Source organism: Chrysochloris asiatica, unplaced genomic scaffold, assembly GCF_000296735.1.
Source record: "Chrysochloris asiatica unplaced genomic scaffold, ChrAsi1.0 scaffold00004, whole genome shotgun sequence".
Classification (NCBI taxonomy): Eukaryota; Metazoa; Chordata; class Mammalia; order Afrosoricida; family Chrysochloridae; genus Chrysochloris; species Chrysochloris asiatica.
In genome coordinates, this window is record NW_006408522.1 from 5,726,941 (window position 1) to 5,745,953 (window position 19,013).

General features: G+C 41.6%; 1 protein-coding gene across 1 annotated transcript in view; it reads left to right on the top strand.

The window, feature by feature from the left end:
- The window catches only part of HERC1 (HECT and RLD domain containing E3 ubiquitin protein ligase family member 1), a 257,233-nt gene that overhangs the window by 237,544 nt on the left and 676 nt on the right, over positions 1–19,013 (top strand). The window contains 9 exon segments of the mRNA XM_006831850.1: positions 4,456–4,625; positions 8,138–8,276; positions 10,525–10,694; positions 11,820–11,989; positions 12,621–12,786; positions 13,655–13,731; positions 14,499–14,751; positions 15,197–15,349; positions 16,905–17,210. Of these exon segments, the coding sequence (XP_006831913.1) occupies positions 4,456–4,625; positions 8,138–8,276; positions 10,525–10,694; positions 11,820–11,989; positions 12,621–12,786; positions 13,655–13,731; positions 14,499–14,751; positions 15,197–15,349; positions 16,905–17,210 (1,604 nt within the window).

Sequence of the window (19,013 nt, forward strand, 5' to 3'; positions counted from 1 at the left end):
GCTGTATCTATCTTATTTGATTGTTCCTGTAGCGCATTCCTGACTTCTTCCTTATTTTTCTCAACTCCATTGTATAGTGTTTTGATATATTTTATAATCATTTTTCTGAATTCCTTCTTAGGCATTTCCAAAGCCTGCCCATCTTCTAGTATGGAGTGTAGGTCTCCTTCCAGCTCATTTGCCTCAGTCACTTTATCTCGTTTCTGCACATGTGCAGATATGGTCATCTGCTTCTGTTTTTTGGGCATATTCAGGAATTAATACTTAGATGGGTGTGTATTTTGGTATTTTTTATGTTTTCTGATTGCCTCCAGGTAGATGTGATCAGGAAATGGGCTTCCCTTTTCACTCTTCTTCCTGAGAAATTTCAAGATGCCACTGTTGGTTGTTTTGACGTAACTTAGGATTTAATTTTTGGCGTATTTGTTTTTTAGTCGGCCTGTCCTGCTCCACAATCCCCGTTCAGGCCTTTTTTCTAGTTGTAAACAATTCAGGGCCAGCTGTGGCCATTTGGTTTTAAGTGGAAACGGTCTCTTTAAATTTTGAGGAGATCTGTGCAAATGCGTAGTAGAACCCTACGAGGGCGAGGCTGGAGTGTCCACTCGCTTAGGCACCCCTATAGTCACCAGAATGGAGGTGCTCAGACAGCGAGGGACCAATGACCAGGTACCAAAACCAAAAAAAATGTCCACACCTTATCTCCGCGGTTCTGTCAGGCATCTGTTGCTGCTGTGATCCTTCCCCCGTTGGTCTCACCCAAAATGACAGCTCTGGGAGCAGCTTAAATTAAAAAGCAATGGATTTCTTGCTTCTGCTATAAATTCTCCTAGCTGTAAACCTTCCAACCTTCTAAATATTCCTTTATATGTGGTTCAGAGTCCTGGCAACATCCCCTGAGCCTGCTTGGTCCAGTATTCTGTGCTGTTGTTGACTGAGCTCTTCACTGCACTGCCACCCGATCCATCATCTTGTTTGTTCTCCCTTCCTAGACTTTGTAATAGGGAAAACTCCTTGCCCCCTTCATGACCCATCATGTCAGGGCCTTCACTCTTGCCAGAAGAGTTCCTTCCAATGCCGCTCACCTGTTTTCCTGCTTCTACAAACACTGCCTACTACTAATATATTTGTGGGTAACCACTGGAGCTCCTCTGCATCCTGCTTTACTCCTCAGCCCTTTCAGGAACTGGGGACTTAGGAACTGGAAGAATTTATAGACATTGTGGGTTCAAATCTTGAATAGATTCAGAACCCAGTCATCCATGATATTATTCTTTGGCAATGTCAGTGGAACTTCTTAGCAAGTTTTAGTGACTAGTGGATGTGTGAGGCATGTCTGAGGAAAAGGAAGGGGAAGAAGTAAACCATGACTGAAGTTTCTGGATGTGGGAGATCATTAACTGAGGATAAGGAGCTGGTATAAGAGGAAGAGATAAATTTCATTTTGGTCATATAGAATCGAGAGCACCTGCTTTAGATATATGTATGGAGATGTCCAGCAGACTATTAGGATTTTGGATATAGAATTCTAGAGCGATTGATTATAGACATATAGGTTTAGGGCATTGACAGCATAATGTTGCTGTTGTTAAGTGCCATCAGTTGGTTCCAACTCTTAGCAATCCTGTATATGGTTTCTGAGTAGTAGCTGGTGAGTTTGAAATGCCTATCTTGTGGTTCAAGATCCAGTGCTGATCCTACAGCATCACACCCGGAATCATGGTAGTAATTAAAATTATATTAATATGATAGGGACGGACAACTTAGACATTGGCTGCCTAAAATGGGGTGGGGGTGGGAGTGGGGCTGTAAAGGCATGAAGTGACTGGCTTACAAGTTTTCAAGAGGGTGTTTAGATTCAGAGTGTATGAGGGAAGATGGAATCCCCACTGAGTGGTTTTCATCCTGTCTAGACAAGTCTGGTGAAAGGAAATGGGGACAAGACTCTCATGATTCAGTAGTGAATAATTGTTATCATGATTAATTGTGATTGTCACAACTGTAAAGGTAGTTTTATAGCAAAAAGGGGTGAGTGGTCAATCTTACAGCCCCAGAGCGGAAAACCCTGGGACCATCAAGAAAGAAGAGTAGGAGCAGAGTGTGGGACCTTACCCAGAGAAGCAGCGATGCCAGAGATGCAGGCAGAAACGATGACATGGGGAGATAGAGTAGCTCAGGACCCTAGACTCATGGAGGGAGAGGGGATGTGAGCTGGCACCTGGGGGGCAGGCTTACAGGGTGTGCCCTTAGGCTGTTTGAATGATTGTATATTCCTGAGTATTTTGGTGTACATCCAACAAAAAACAGAGGGAACAGAAACAAATACTGTTGAATGATGAAGCGTTCAGGGGATTATAATCATTACAATGAAACGAATACAATTGTAATCATTGCACTGAAACAAATACGATAGGTTCAGTGTAAAACTAATGTTCCCCCATGTAAACTATCACTCAATTCACAATAAAAACTTAAGAAAAGAAAACAAACACAGGAAAATTACAGTAATCAATCCATTTGTTGTTGTTGTCAAATGCCATCGAGTCAGTTCCAACTCATACTGACCCTATATCGGGTTTCCAAGAAGCAGCTGGTGGGTTTAAACTGCCAGCCTTGTAGCTCAATGTCCAGTGCTGATCCTAAAGCGCCACACAAGGAATCCAAATAATTCATACCTGTTGATAATTACAATGAATGTAAATAAATTAAAGGTACCAGCCAAGAGACATAGAGAACAGAATGGATAAGAAAACAGGATTCTTCAATATGCTATCTACAAGAAACTTTATCTAAAAGATGGAGACAGACTAAATGCTCATCAACAGAAGAATGGTTAAACAAACTTTATTACATACACACAATGGAATACTACAAAATGTTGAAGAATAATGATGAAACTGTGAAATACCTCACAACTTGGCGAAATTTGTCAGTCACAGAAGGGCATATTTGAGACTAATGATGTTAAAGCTAAGAAAATCTTTTTTTGACAAAAGCAACAATCTGTGATGGTTACAGTGAAGAGGAACAGGAGGTAAAGTTATTCACAAGCTAGAGGGCAGACACATATTAACAAAGGTGATGGGGCAGGTAATATACCACAAGAGGAAGGTTAGCAGAGGAAAGATGAAGGTAGCAGGAGACAATTCAATAGCGGTAGATACTGTTAAACATTGGTACATGGAGGGGATTGCAACTATTGTAATGAAGCAAAGTATATGCTTTTTTAAATTTAAAACTGATGATCTCTGTAAACCTTCACTCAACTAACAATTAAAAGTTGAAAAGAAAAGAAAAGAAAAAAACTACATTAATAGAGTCTGAGAAACGCAGGGAGAAAATGGGTAATGTGAGTCAAGGGCACCATGAGCACAGGGAGAGGACTGAGAGAGAGTTGGCTTTGAAAGAGCCAGTGCAGCATCTGTGAGGGGTGGTAGTTTGAGGGTGAGGTAAGTTGAGTGGTGTTTTTTTAGGATGCAAGGAACATGAGAGCCTTTGTGAAACTATGTGCCAATCTTTTCCGATACAAAGATATTGCAGGAATAAGCTACTGATTTTAGATTTATTCTTTGTTTTTATGACTAAGGAGGCCTTAACATTTAGCAAAAATCCTCACTACTGAGCCAGTAAATAACATCATGATATTTGAAATATTGAAGTTGTCAAAGACTTCATATTACTTGGATCAACCATCAATATTCATGGAAGCAGCAGTCAAATAATCAAACGACATATTGCATTGGGCAAATCTGCTGCACCAAGACCTCTTTATAAAGTGTTGGAGGGCAAAGATGTCAGTTTGAGGACTAAGGAGCACCTGACCCAAACCATAGTATTTTCAGTAACCTCATATACATACGAAAGTTGAAAAGTGAATAAGGAAGGCCACAGAATTGGTGCATTTGAATTATGATGTTGGAGAAAAATATTAAAAGTTCCATGGACTTCTAGAAGAACAAACAACTCTATGTTGGAAGAAGTACAGCCAGAATGCTCCTTAGAAGCCAAGATGGTAAGACTTTGTCGCACGTAATTTGGACATATTATCAGGAGGGACCAGTCAGTGGAGAAGGATATCATATTTGATAAAGTTGGAGGGTCAGAGAAAAAGAGGGAGACCCCCAATGAGATGGATTGGCACAGTAGAAGTAGCAGTGGGTTCAAATGTAACAATTGTGAGGGTGTCGCAGGTCCAGGCAGTGTTTCATTCTGTTGTGCATAGGGTCACTATGAGTTGGAACCAACTTGATGGCACCTAACAATAACAACTTTTAGTATTAAAAGTTTATAAAATTTTAGTCACTCAAAATCCATTATACCTTGCCAAAATTATTACTTTCGCCCCAATGAATTATAGATGTTATTGTCATTCCACCATAAAAAGTTAAATGTCTCACTAGGAAACATGAAAGGACTGTGGTGTGCCATCTATAACATTTCCTCTTGCCATCTTTTCAGATCGCTTGATAGGCCTTCCAGAGGGGCGCGCTCGCAATCATAATCGACCTCAGCAGATCCCTGTCCTGGCTGGAGTGGTCATCGAAGATGTGGCAGTTGGTGCTGAACACACACTTGCTTTGGCATCAACAGGAGATGTATATGCCTGGGGAAGCAACTCAGAGGGGCAGGTAAACATGGAACTCACATGCTTGCTGCTCTTTCATATTCCAGTAACCTGACAACATTCCTCATTTGGGAAAGGGATATGCTGGGGAATGTATAGTAATTCCCATAATGCCCTGAGTACCTCATGACAGCAGGGTGATTAAGAGGATCGACTGGGTGTATGTGTGTCTACTATGTCAAAAAGTGCCTGACACGTAGTAGGCAGCACTATGTAGGTATTTGCATCTGTTATCATCATGACTGCAGCATTATCTTTCCACTCTAGGGAGCAAGAAAAATGACTAGGTTTCTGACTTGAGCAGTTGGGTGATAAATGGTACAGTTTACAATGATGGGGAGGGGAAGGTTGGGAAAAGAGCTGAGTTGGGTTTTGGTTTGGGTGAGGAATGTCTTACAAATCAAGAGCTTTGGTGTAGGCAAATTATATTTGCGATACCATTTAGAAATGCAGGTGGAGATGTCAAGAGGATGGTTTTTTGAGCTTCCAAGTCAGGAAAAAGACGTCTTGAGTGGGGGAGCGATACATGAGGGAGACCTCAACAAATCCAAGGGGGCTTTAAAAAGTACGTGGGAGAATTCCACTATCTTTTCATTCAATTTTTCCACAAAATTTGAAGCCCCCTCATACGTGGTATTGAAAGTTGTGGTCCAGATGGAATCACGTAGGGAAAGTATGGATAGAAGATCCAGTCTGAGGCCTAAGCCAGGAAGGAAGATAAACTCTAAGAAAATAAAGTGTTCTCATAAGTAAGGGATAAAATGGCCAGCAAACACATGAATTAGGTGCTCAACATAATTAGTCACTGTTGTCAAGTTGGGTCCGACTCATAGCGACCCTGGATAGAATTTCCAAGGAGCAGCTGGTGAGCTTAAACCTGTGACCTTGTGGTTCAAACTGACCTTGCAGTCCAGCAAATTGATCTGCAGTGCCATGCCAGAACTCAAAACCACAATTATATACCATCTCACCCCAGTTAGAATGGTAGTGATCAAAAAAAGGGAAAATAACAGGTATTGGTAAAATTGTGGAAAACTAGAATCCCCATTCATTGCTGTGGGATTATAAAATGGGACAGTCACTGCTAAAAAGAATGTGGTGGGTCCTCAAAAAATCGAGCATAGGAACTCTGCTATATGACCCAGCAATCCTAAGGCCAATCCCAGATATGTACCCCTAAGAAGTGAAAGCAAGAAGACAAACAGAAACCTTCACACCAGTGTTCATTGCAGTACTTTTTATAAGAGAAGCAACTTAAGTGTTCATCAACAGGTGAATTCATAAAGGAAATGTGATGTATACATACAAAGAAATATTACTTAGCCACAAGGAGAAATGAAGTCCTTTTATATATCACAGCATGGATGAACTTTGAATTCATGCTGAGCAAAATACATCACTTGCATAAGGGCAAATACTGTATGATCTCACTCACATGAAATAAAAATATATAGAGACCAAAGCTAATTAGTTGAGTACCAGGGATGGAAGGGAGGAGGAAAAGGGGAGTTTTTGCATATGAAGCATTGAGATTATGTTAATGGTGGTGGAGTCACTTGGAAAGGACAGCAAGATGGCACACATGAAGAATGTAAACAATGTCACTGAATTACACATGTTGTTGTTGTTAACTGCTGTTGAGTTGATTCCGACCCATAGCAACCCTGTATAGGGTTTCTGAGGAGCAGCTGGTGAGCTTAAACCACCGACCTTGCAGTTCAAATGACTTTGCAAGTCTGGCGCATTAACCCACAGCGCCACACCAGGACTCCAAATACAGACATTTTTAAATTAGGGAATGTTCTGCTGTCATATTCTCACCACAAATAAGATGATGTGGAAAATGGCACACTGTGACAGTGCTTCAAGATGAGATCAAGAAAGTGACTGTTGGATGTGCAGTGGTGTGGTGCTGTAGGATGGACACTGGACTGCTAACCACAAGGTTAGCAGTTCAAACCCACCAGCTGCTTCTCAGAAACTGTATATAGGAGCACTGAGTCAGAAGCAACTCAACAGCACTTAACAACAACAACATAGTGATGACAACAGAGATGATAGATGTGTAGACTGAAGCTGTGTTAACTAAGCATGGCGGAGAATTGCTTCCTTGGGTAAGAATTGTAGGACTGAAATAAGTCACTGTGGGTGTTTGCAGATTAGGTCCCAAAAGCATCATTTGGTCTGGAAAATGGCAAGAATGAAACAATACTGTAGATTATAAGTTGGCATTTTACAGAATACTTTTGTATTTATACAGGAAGTCCATCACCCCCATTAGAGAAACAAATTGAGTTGGGCAAAGATGGGACTGAAGTGCTTTTTCAGCCTTCTCTATAAATGGAGGAAGGAGAGGCCATGGTGGGGGTGTCTGAAATGACTGCTATAACAGTGACTTTTAGGCCCACATGCAGAGCTACCTCCCTTTCCTCTGTAAATTCTTTCTGCGTCTGACTTTTAACACCAGGGCCCCTCCAGTGTAAAATCCAGTATTATTCACAGTAGCCTGTGTTTGGCTCCTTGGTCTCCTCACTGTGTTGGTACATGGGAAAGCTACTCATCAATGGTGGCACATTGCTTTTATGAGAAGAGAGTTATGGTGAAGACACCATTGGAGTTCCTGGCAGGGCCTTGACATGGTCCTTCCTATAAAATTGCAAGGGGTTTGGCTGCTGAAACATTGGGTATCCTGGTGTGATCCTAAGACCAGAGATTAAGAAGTAAGAATTTGCTTCTGTGCATATTTATGTTATTTTTGCTGTTAAATGCCACTGAGTTGGTACCAACTCATAACAACCCTGTATAAATTTTCCAAGAAGCAGCTGGTGGGTTTGAACCATTGACCTATGGTTTACAGCCCAGTGCTTGTCCCATAGTGCCATACCAGAACTCTGTATATGTTTATAAATACATTTATTAATGATCATCATGCATTATGGTAATTCATATTATTCCATGTTAAAAATTGAGAACAGTATGTTTTAAGGCAAAGCTCTTACAGATCGTTCTGTTACTTTTTAACTTTCCAAAATGAATTCCTTCTCCAGAAGTGGAATCCAAGAATGTATTCAGTCAAACTTTAAAAAAAAAGAATATTCAGTTATAAAGGTTTATCTACTAAATTTGAGATGGCCTTGTTTCAGCCAAGTTTTTCGGAGGCAGTCTGAGCTATAGAGACTGTTCTGGTAGAGAAAATCAGAATTTCGTTAATTATTCTGATGATGTTGCTTTGAAACAATATCATTAGCTCATTTATATCTTCTACCATCTAAGACCAATGGAGTCCTGGTGTGGCACTGTGGGTTAATGTGCCAGACTGCCAAGTCATTTGAACTGCAGGGTCAGCGGTTCAAGCTCACCAGCTGCTCCTTGGAAATCTTATACAGGGTCACTATGAGTCAGAATCGACCTGATGGCACTTAACAACAACAACCATCCAAGACCAATTTTATCATCTTGGCTTTTTCTCTTCCTCTTTCTAATTGAATCTCTTGTGTATTTGTAATTGAATCCCAGCTTGGCCTAGGCCACACCAACCATGTCCGAGAACCAACTCTAGTGACAGTCTTGCAAGGGAAAAACGTTGGGCAGATCTCAGCCGGCCGCTGCCACAGTGCTGCTTGGACAGCACCACCGGTCCCACCAAGAGCCCCAGGTAAGGAATGACCTCCCCATGTCCCTGCAGCTGTGGTTTCAGCAGTGCGCTATATGCTTGAAGCATTCCCCTTTGCTTGCCTCTATGCAAGAAGAAAACACATTCCATTAGCAAGAATTTATCATTTCAGAGCAACAACTGAGCACTATTTTACATTTAAAAGATGTGCTTTTTTGTTGTTGTTGTTGTTGTTAAGTGCTGTCAAGTCAGTTACAACTTATAGTGGCCCTGTATAAGGTATACAAAGCTATAAATATTTGCAGAAGCAGAAAGCCTCATCTTTCTCCTGCTCACATCCTGCATTTGTTGTTGCTAGGAGCCATCAAGTTGGTACCGACTCATAGCAACCTTATGCACAGCAGAACGAAACACTACCCAGTCCTGGGCCAACATCACTACTGTTGCCACGCTTGAGCCCATTGATGCTGCCACTTTGCCAATCCATCGCGTTGGGGGTCTTCCTCTTTTTCTCTGACTCTCCACCTTACTAAACATGATCTCTATCTCTAGCAATTCATCCCTCCTGACAATACATCCGAAGTATGAGAGACAAAGTTTGGCCATCTTGGCCTCCAAGGAGCACTCTGGCTGTACTTCTTTCAACACAGATCTATTGGTTCTTTTGTCAGCCCATGGCACTTTCAGTATTCTCCTCTAACACCACAACTCAAAAGCATCAACTCTTCTGTGGTCTTCCTTATTCACTGTCCAGCTTTAGCATGCATACGAGGTTATTGAAAATAACCATGGCTTGGGTCAGGCGCACCTTAGTCCTCAAACTGACATCTTTGCTCTTCAACACTTTAAAAAGGTCTTGTGCAGCACATTTGCCTAATGCAATACATCATTTGATTTCTTGACTGCTGCTTCCATGAGTGTTGATAGTTGATCCAACAAGAATGAAGTCCTTGACAAATTCAATCTTTTCTCCATTGATAAGAATGTTGTTTATTGGTCCAGTGGTGAGGATTTTTGTTTTCTTTACATTGAGATGCAGTCCATACTGAAGGCTGTGCTCTTTACCTTCATCAGTAAATATTTTAAGTCCTCTTCACTTTCAGCAAGCAAGGTTGTATTATCTGCATATTGCAGGTTGTTAATGAGTCTTCCTCCAATCCTGATGCCATGGTTTTCTTCATATAACCCAGCTTCTATGCATTGTCAATTTCAAGTGCTTTAGCTTCCAAAGGAATTGGTTCACTTCCACCACAGGCTTTGCTGTGTGATGGTTAAAGGTCAGACTCTGAACCACATTGCCTGGGCTGAATCTGGGCTCCTCTGTTTGTAACTATAAGACTCAGTATCCTGTTCTATAAGATGAGGATAATAATAGTACCTGTTTCATTGAATATATCAAACATCTGCATACCACCACATAGCTAAAGAAAGAATATTATAGATACAACCACTCTAATCACGTTCTCAGAGTCCTGTAGGATCAGCACTGAATTGTGAACCTCAAGATCAGCAGTTCAAACCCATCAGCTGCTCCTCGGAAACTTTATATAGGGTCCCTATGAGTTGGAACCAACTTGTCAGCACTTAACAACATTTCAACAAAAAGTTGTAGGAGTAAAATTAACCCATGTGGATAAAGCTCTTACAATAGGGCACATATCAAGCACTCAATAAATCAATCAGCTTTTAAAGACCTTATTTTTATTCCTTTGTGTATTTTTATAAGAAGATAGCCATGTAGGCAATTCTAGTAGTCTTTGCTTCTACAGGGCTCTTAAACTTGTGGTAAGAAGTCTTCATGAGCCATGTATTCCTTTCTAGCATTCTTTCATGGGCACTCTCTGTCATCCTAGTGAGTGTGGAGGTGACTCTGTTAAGCTGTCCATTTTTGTTTCTTGATCAAAAGTGAAAGGAAGGATTTTGGTTGTGTGTTTTGCACAGATGGGATAGAGGAATTGTTCAAGCCTCATATTGGCATGGGAAACTAAATTAAAGGGGGAAAAAAGACCAGGTCTGTATAATGATGGGAGATGTCTTTAAAACCTGTACAGATGCATCAGGGGAAAAAAAGGATGAATTGATGTGGTAGAGGAATAGATAGATATATGATAAAACAAATACAACAAAATGTTAATCATGGGATCTAGGTGATAGATGAAACTAGGTGATGGGAATGAGTGTTCATTGTACAGTTCTCTCAATTTCTCTGTGTGTTTGAAATTTTGCAAGAATCCTAGAAATGATAGCAATGTGTTTTCCTTTACAAATGCCCATTTGCTCTCTGGGCCAGGTGTATCTGTGCCGTTGCAGCTGGGCCTGCCTGATGCAGTTCCCCCCCAGTATGGGGCACTGAGGGAAGTGAGCATTCATACCGTGAGGGCCAGACTCCGACTACTTTACCACTTCTCTGACCTCATGTACTCATCCTGGAGGCTGCTGAACCTCAGCCCCAACAACCAGGTAACAGCTTGTGCTCATTGAAGTACTTGTAAGGCCACAGGGCGACAACCTCCTTTACCTGCAGTGTCCAGGAGGAGCAGAAAAGACAGTAATTCTGTTCCCATTTGATTGCCAGGTTAGGGGTAGTCCAGATATTGGGGATCATACTTCTGGACACCAAGGCTCTTCATACACCCTTCCCTGTTGGGGTTTCTCCACGGCTAAGCATGTGTTTTCTACAAATTATGATTTTAAAGCTTCAGCCCACTCACCTGTTAGTACCATAGTCCAGTTGGCTATTATATAAATGAATCTTATATATATGTATGAGTCTTCTTATAAATGAACATTCTGGGTCCTGTGGAAGAGAAAAAAAATTGGCTGATTTGACTGCCTTAATAGAATAGCCTGGTAATTTAGCAAATGGTTGTATGTTTAGTGTATAGGCCTACCTGCCAAAATGTATGTATCAGTTGGAAAATTGCCAAAATTCTTTAGGAAACCTGTTTGGGACATAGGAGAGACTTGACAACTCACTATTAGAAATAGATAATCAACTAGGCACAGAATACCATGTAACTGTAAACAGAGTATTAGCAAACTTTTTAATTAGTTGGAGAAATGCTTGGGATATAAAGTTGTGGGAAAAGCAGCTGAAAATTGTATAAGTGATACAGTGTCAACAATGTGACTAATGTGTGCACACAGAAAAAACTGGATAGAAAGAGATTTAAGTGTTAGTTGTTAATATGTAGTAGGATTATGAATGATTTTGTCTGGGCATGTGTATGTGTGTCTGTATTTTCAACAATACTTTTATAATGATCATACTATCTTTTTATTTCTAATTTAGAATTATTTTTTAAATTACTTTATTAAAGTATATGTTTTTATATTTAACTTTATATTTTATTCACTTAATTTTTAAATTTGCTTAATATAAAATTTAAATTTTTTTTCTTTTTAAATCATTTTATTAAAATATATGAAATGTGTATTTTTAATTTTTAAAGTTATTAATACACTATCCAAGGTTATGCGTTTAGAGTCCATTTAAAAAATAATTTATATTCTAGATGTGAAAAATGTCATTTCTTTTTGAGCCTTAGATTGTATTATTTCTGATACGTTTGCTTTCTGTTACAGAACAGTACATCTCACTATAATGCTGGCACATGGGGCATTGTACAGGGACAACTTCGACCTTTGTTAGCCCCAAGAGTCTACACCCTCCCAATGGTGCGCTCCATAGGAAAAACCATGGTTCAGGGCAAAAACTATGGGCCTCAGATTACTGTAAAGAGGATATCAACCAGGTTAGTTAGAATTTTGGGAATGCTGCTAGTTGTAAAGTCAGCAGTTCAAAACCACCAGCAGCCCTGTGGGAAAAAAATGAGGCTTTTTGCTCCTATAAAAACTTAGAGCCTTGGAAACCCAATACAGAGTCACTATGAATTGGAATTGACTTGACTGCACACCACCACCACCAATCTCTGTATACCTTCGCTGTCTCATTTCTTAAGTGGGGAATGTTGTTGTTGTTACGTGCCGTGGAGTCGGTTCCGACTCATAGTCGGAACAGCTGGTAGTTTCGAACTGCGGACCTGCAGCCGGGTTCGTAACCACTACGCTAAATAGTAACATTGTATTCATCCTGAGTATGTTCTGGTGTGGTGCTGTAGTATAAACACTGGACTGCTAACCACAAGGTAGGCAGTCCAAATCCATCAACTGCTCCTCAGAAACCTTATTCAGAGTCACTATGAGTTGGAACTGACTCCAGGACAGCCACAACCACCACAGTGACAATGAGGCTGTTGTTTGATTGTTGTTAATCTGGCCTGTTCATTCACTGATGGGAAGATACCTACCATCAAGTGATCCTTGTGGTGATTTGGGGAAACTGGTGAGAGTTGTATTTCATTCTCTTCTTTCTTTATTTTAAAGAGGACGGAAGTGTAAGCCCATCTTTGTCCAAATAGCAAGACAAGTAGTTAAGCTCAATGCTTCGGACCTCCGTCTGCCTTCCCGAGCATGGAAGGTCAAACTGGTTGGAGAAGGGGCTGATGATGCTGGAGGCGTATTTGATGACACAATCACAGAAATGTGCCAGGTATATTCATGCATGTGACTGCTGCCTCGTCTGTTAAGGTGTTGATTCCAGTGATGACTCTGCCTTGCATGCTTTTATAAATATAACAAGGATGCATTTGTGAGCCTTGTTAGAGTCTAAACATACAATTGCGCTGTTAGTGTATGCATAGATGAATTATAACAAGGGCTTGTGAAATGACTGTGAAAATAACTTATTAAGTAAATGTAACCATGTGCTGATGATTTACCATTTTTCTGCTGTGATGCTGGCAGATGAAACAACACTGATACATGATCTACACTTAGATAATAGGACAGACTCAGAATCACCCACATGCTGAGATTTGTTTCGGTGCTTTTGGAACAGAGTAGAATTGCCAGTCCTTGGGATGCAGGGGCGGGGGAGATGGAGAGAAGGGGTTGGGAAACAATAATGTTGAGTGTTTACATCAGTTCTGATCTAATTTTTTTTTTCCTGATCTAATTTTAAGATGAATAGTGGCAGCTTGACTTCCAAAGCATTTCTAGTATCTGCCTAGTATCAGGAATTTTTTTTTCCAAAATAAATTCTGTGACTAAAATAACTTTTAAACAGTATTGGCTACTATTGTGTCTGTTGGAAATACCACTACTCTCTGTTCACAGATTACCTCAGTTCCTGCACTGGATTCAGTTTTTCAGCTTGGTTTTCATTTTGTAGGATGTTTACCACATGGGGCTTTACTAAGTTTATTTTAAACTGAAACCTCAAAAATAATAAAAGTGTAGGTTAGCTATCTGACACATTGCTTTGTAAATTCCTCAAAATGTTCTTTAGTAAGACCTTGAATGTAATTGGATTGCTTTCCTGACCATTTCTCAAAACAGTGTTTCTCTTTCTTTTCCAGGAACTTGAAACTGGTATAGTTGCCCTTCTTATACCCTCTCCCAATGCCACTGCAGAAGTGGGTTACAATAGGGACAGGTAAGACAGGCAATCAGCAAGTGTTTATTGAATGCTACAGTAATAGCAACACAACAAACACATTTATTGAGTGCTCACCATGTAAAAGGCACTATTACTGTTCTAAGTGCTTTACATGTTTATCCCATTGAATCCTCATTATAACTTTATGGGGTAGGTACTGTTGTCATTCCCTTTGCACAGATGGGGAAACTGAGGTATTTCCATCGTGAAGTGGTGTTTATACTGGACCTCTGAGTGGTAATAAAGAGGGGTAGAAGAAACTGAGACTTTGTCATGATGCCTTGTGTTTCTGAAGTACCACATGGCTTCCCTCCAGGAATTTTCTGCATCAGAATTCATTACAAGTTATTATGCTATCAAGTCATAACACTTAGTATTTGTGATTGTATATTATCCTTTAGAATTGGATAGTTTTTAATTTTGGATTCTGGTTCATGGACTAATAAGTAATAAATGAAATTATTTTAGGGAACTAGGGTATTTTGAGCAGATAGCTTAAGAATTAATTTGTCCTTTTGTGGTTCTAAAAATAATCCAAAATATGGTCCCTTGCATATTTTAAAATAGTTGCCACAGGCGACATTGGCTGTTGAGCATTTGAAATGTGTCTAGTGTGATGTAAGAATAGAATTTTAAATTTCATTTAATTAAATAGACACATATGGCTAGTGGCACAGGTCTTGACTAACATGGTGGCTTTGTTTAACTTGATTCTAATAGAAATGAAGAAACTTCTGTGTGAACTATTGTCTTTAATTCTGCAGGTTCCTTTTTAACCCCTCTGCCTGCCTAGATGAACACTTAATGCAATTTAAGTTCTTGGGAATTTTAATGGGGGTTGCCATCCGCACAAAAAAGCCTCTGGACCTCCACCTGGCCCCCTTGGTGTGGAAGCAACTGTGCTGCGTCCCGCTCACCCTGGAGGACCTAGAAGAGGTGGACCTACTCTACGTGCAGACCCTCAACAGCATTCTTCACATTGAAGACAGTGGGATTACTGAGGAGAGTTTCCATGAGGTAATCTCGGTCATTCTGTTTCAGCTGATGTTGACTTCCCTTTGTACCAACTAGAATTTTTGTGTGAAATTCAGATACGATGTTCCAGTTGCTGTCTGGTTGGACCATGCTATATCCATTATTGCCCTGAGCAGTTCAGCCCCAGCCCCCAAATTCTGTTCTTTCCCTTCAGTTTACTCTCTGCCTATTAAGAGTGTAGCTCCGGCCATGGTGACCAGAGCTCATCAGTTCTGGTTTGGGGCAGAAAGGTCTAACCTGATGTCTGATGACAGCTGAATAAGTCAGCTTGTTCCCTGCAAGTTGCCTGATCAGCCCTACCTGTTTTGTTTGCCTGGCGTTTTTCCTTAACATGTTAACTTGGTTACTGTTTGTTTTATTTGTGTGTGATAGACTTTTTGTTGTCATTTCTACATGTAATAAAGATTCTTTTTTCTTCCATTCTTAGATGATTCCTCTTGATTCTTTTGTTGGCCAGAGTGCTGATGGCAAAATGGTCCCCATAATCCCTGGTGGAAATAGTATCCCACTCACATTTTCCAATAGAAAGGAGTATGTGGAGAGGGCCATTGAGTATCGACTTCATGAGATAGACCGACAGGTAAGATGAAACATCTCTGGAAGGTGCTTGTGAAAGCTTGGGTTTATCTTTGAATAAGAATCATTGGTTGCAACCAAATTTTAACACATGTATTTACTGTGTTGGTTCATTTACGTGTATTTCAGACCCTATACAGAGAATGTCAGGAGCTCTGGTAGCGTAGTGGTTACGAATCGGGCTGCAAACCACAAGGTCAGCAGTTCGAAACTACCAGCTGTTCCGTGGGAGAAAGATGAGGCTTTCTGCTCCCGTAAAGATTTACAGCCTCGGAAACCCTGTACAGGGTCTCTATCAGTCGGAACTGACTCTGCAGCATATAACAACAACAACAGAGAATATCCAGACCAACCGAGAAAGTTTCAGAAAGTTCATAGACAAATGGAATTCAAAGTTAATGGAATTTTCACCCAGACTTTTTGAAGCTCCCTGTTATCTCTGGATCTCTCATCTCCTTACTCATCTGAATTGGTTAGATCAAGGCCAAGTTCTCACCCAGGCATTCAAAGCCTGCCTTCTCACTGCCCCTTAATCCTCTTCAACCTCATATCTGACTGCTCCAAACCTAACTGGATCCGTCAGGGTCCCTATGACTGAATCCCAAGTATCCCTCTCTCTCTGCTGCTACCGTCCTTCAAGTCCTAGCTGAGAGTGATCTCCTCCATAGACCAGCTTTCTCTGGGGGCTTCCTAACCTGTGGAGACCTTTTTCCTTACTTTGAAATTCTGTGTCTAAGAATTAGGCTTCAGATTTTATTTCTTTAATTCAATTGCAAGACATTGGATTGAAGAATGTGATTTCTATTTCTTATGAGTTATCCATGTTCTGTGGTGACATATAGTTGTTGTTGTTGTTAGGTGCCATCGAGTTGGTACCGATCCATGGCAACCTTATACACAGCAGAACGAAACACTGCCCGATCCTGGGCCAACCTCACTACTGTTGCCACACTTGAGTCCATCGATGCTGCCACTTGGCGAATCCATCGTGTTGGGAGTCTTCCTTTTTTCCTCTGACCCTCCACCTTACCAAATATGATATCCTTCTCCAGCAGCTGGTCCCTCCTGACAATATGTCCAAAGTATGAGAGACAAAGTTTGGCCATCTTGGAGTATGAACAAGTGATCATAGAAATTAATATTATATCAAAAAATGGTTCTTTTGGCTGTATGATCATTAATAGCCATTTCAAAAACACTTGCTGAGTATGTTGGGGTCTTCTTGAGAACTGAACCCAGGCTCTGAGGTTATAGAAGTGTATAATTTAATCATGTGAACTGTGCATAGTCCTCAATCCTGTCATTAACTCATATCCCTTAGTTCCCAATCAGTGGCAAGGTGACCTTCAAAACTGGACTTGAACTGGGACCTAAGTATAGTTGTCCCATAAACAGGAGGAGCTCTGGCAAGGGTCAGAGGCAGGGAGAATGGGTCATGCCTGAGTTCTGAGGGACAAGTAGTAGGCAGGAAGGAGATACTCAGCCAGATTGGAGTATCTCCCACGGTGGTACCCAGTAATACGCTCACATGGTGAGTGAAAATCCTCTCCTGGGAACAGGTGGCTGCAGTCCGAGAGGGGATGTCCTGGATCATCCCGGTGCCGCTGCTGTCCCTCCTCACGGCGAAGCAACTGGAGCAGATGGTTTGTGGGATGCCTGAGATCTCTGTGGAAGTCCTGAAGAAAGTGGTACGGTACCGGGAGGTGGATGAGCAGCACCAGCTGGTGCAATGGTTTTGGCATACTCTGGAGGAGTTCTCCAACGAAGAACGGGTGCTTTTCATGAGATTTGTGTCTGGAAGATCCCGACTACCAGCTAATACTGCTGACATTTCTCAGAGATTTCAAATCATGAAGGTTGATAGGGTAAGTAAGCTAATCCTCACCCCTCCACCCACCCCCTTGGCTATGTTCACCATTGTTGCTTGCACGTTGGGAAAACCAAATGGTGGCCCTCACTAGCCAAGTCCTAAATGAGTGTAAACCTCCGAATACAATTAAGAATTGTCCCTGAATCTTCCAGCGTTTTCCTAAACTACATCTGAATTTGGGCAGAGGCATACCATGTTGTCTCTGCTACTGCTGATTTCATAAGCCACTTCACTGTGTAACTTGTCTGCTGGGCATAGTCTTGTTTGTTTTCAAGAAGATACTGACCATTAGTTGGTGCATGAGTTCCAGAAGGAATCTGATAGTGTGTGGAGTGTGACGAGGACTTGCTCTGTGGCTCTTTGTGTGGCCTGCAGCACTGAGGAGGTGGTGCTGCTACTCTGGGGACTGATAAAGGCCCAGCTGCCATTTTGACAGATGGCTTAGGAATCAAAGGGCTTAGAGTCTTAAATGCACCCTTAAAAATCACCCTTGTCAAGCTAACCATTTCACTTTCTTCCTTTCAGACCTTTCAGGGACCCCCTGCATGGACTCTCGGATAAGGGCCAGCCCCCTAGCCTGTCCTTAAACACCTCCATAGCACGGCCTCTGTCATGCTCTCTGGCATGGTCCCTTGACACCTGTGATGTCCCGGCCATAATGGGCTGCTGGCCTTCCTTCCCAACAGCCCTGCTTTGTTTTAGACTTTGGTGCCTTTGTGTAGGCTGTTCCCTGTGTCATAGTCACTTCTCCTGCCTGCCCCTTTTCTTCTCTGCCTGGCAAGCACTCATTTATGCCTTAAGCCCACCACCAATGCCATCTTTTCCAGGAAGCCTTCCTGTACTTCGCCCCACTCCTGAACATTTCCGGCTTTAAGTGAAATGTGTGTGAGTGACCTCCACCTCTATCCTGGCTCCCACTTCCCTAAGCTGGACAGTTTTCTGGGCATTGCCCATGGTGTTGATTCAGGAAATAGTAAAAGTGGGGCCTCAGTGTCTGCCCCTCTGGTGTTTTTCCAGCGATGACTCCTGGAGGTGGCAGGTGCCACCATCATTCCTACCCCTGCTGCCTCCTGAGGTTGCAGTCTGTGCTCCTGGGCTTGGGTCACTGCAGAGGCCACACAGGAGGGGCTATGAAAGGACCTTTTCCATACGTTTTCTACATGACTTGCCAGAAACCATAAGTTGTAAATCTGTTTTGTTGCTTCAGAGAGAGGTGGGAAGGAAGAAATGGTTCCCTTTTATTCACTCTGGAAATAACCATTGCCCTCTCTCTGCCTTGGGCTACCCCCATCGTCCCAGAGTTAATCCATCACTAATCCCCTGCCAGGGGTTTTGCCGCCTCAGAAAACTGACCAGTGTGGGCCTCTCCTTTGTGGCTGTTCAGCTATTTCACCAGTTTCCAAATTTAGGTAGTCAGAGCCACCTGTTGATGGTTAGTGTCTGTGCCATTTGCAGCTTTTCTGCACAAGTGCTGTCTGTTGTCACTGGCTGAGACACAAGTTGGCTACGAGACCTCCATCTCGCCTTATGGGGGTGTTCAGAGACAACACAAGTCTGGTTTCAGAAAAACCTGAGCAAGAAAGAGCAGGGCCGATTCTTTCATTAAACTTAATTTTTTAAAATAAAAATAACATGATGTTACTACTATCATTATAAATAGTTTGACAAACAGTTGTATTTACAGGAAATGGCAGGGAACATACATAACCCTGCTTTTCACACAATAGCCTGTTTTGCTGCAAGTCATCATAATTATCATTGTAAATGACTGTATCACAGTTAAATGGAGGGACTGGGT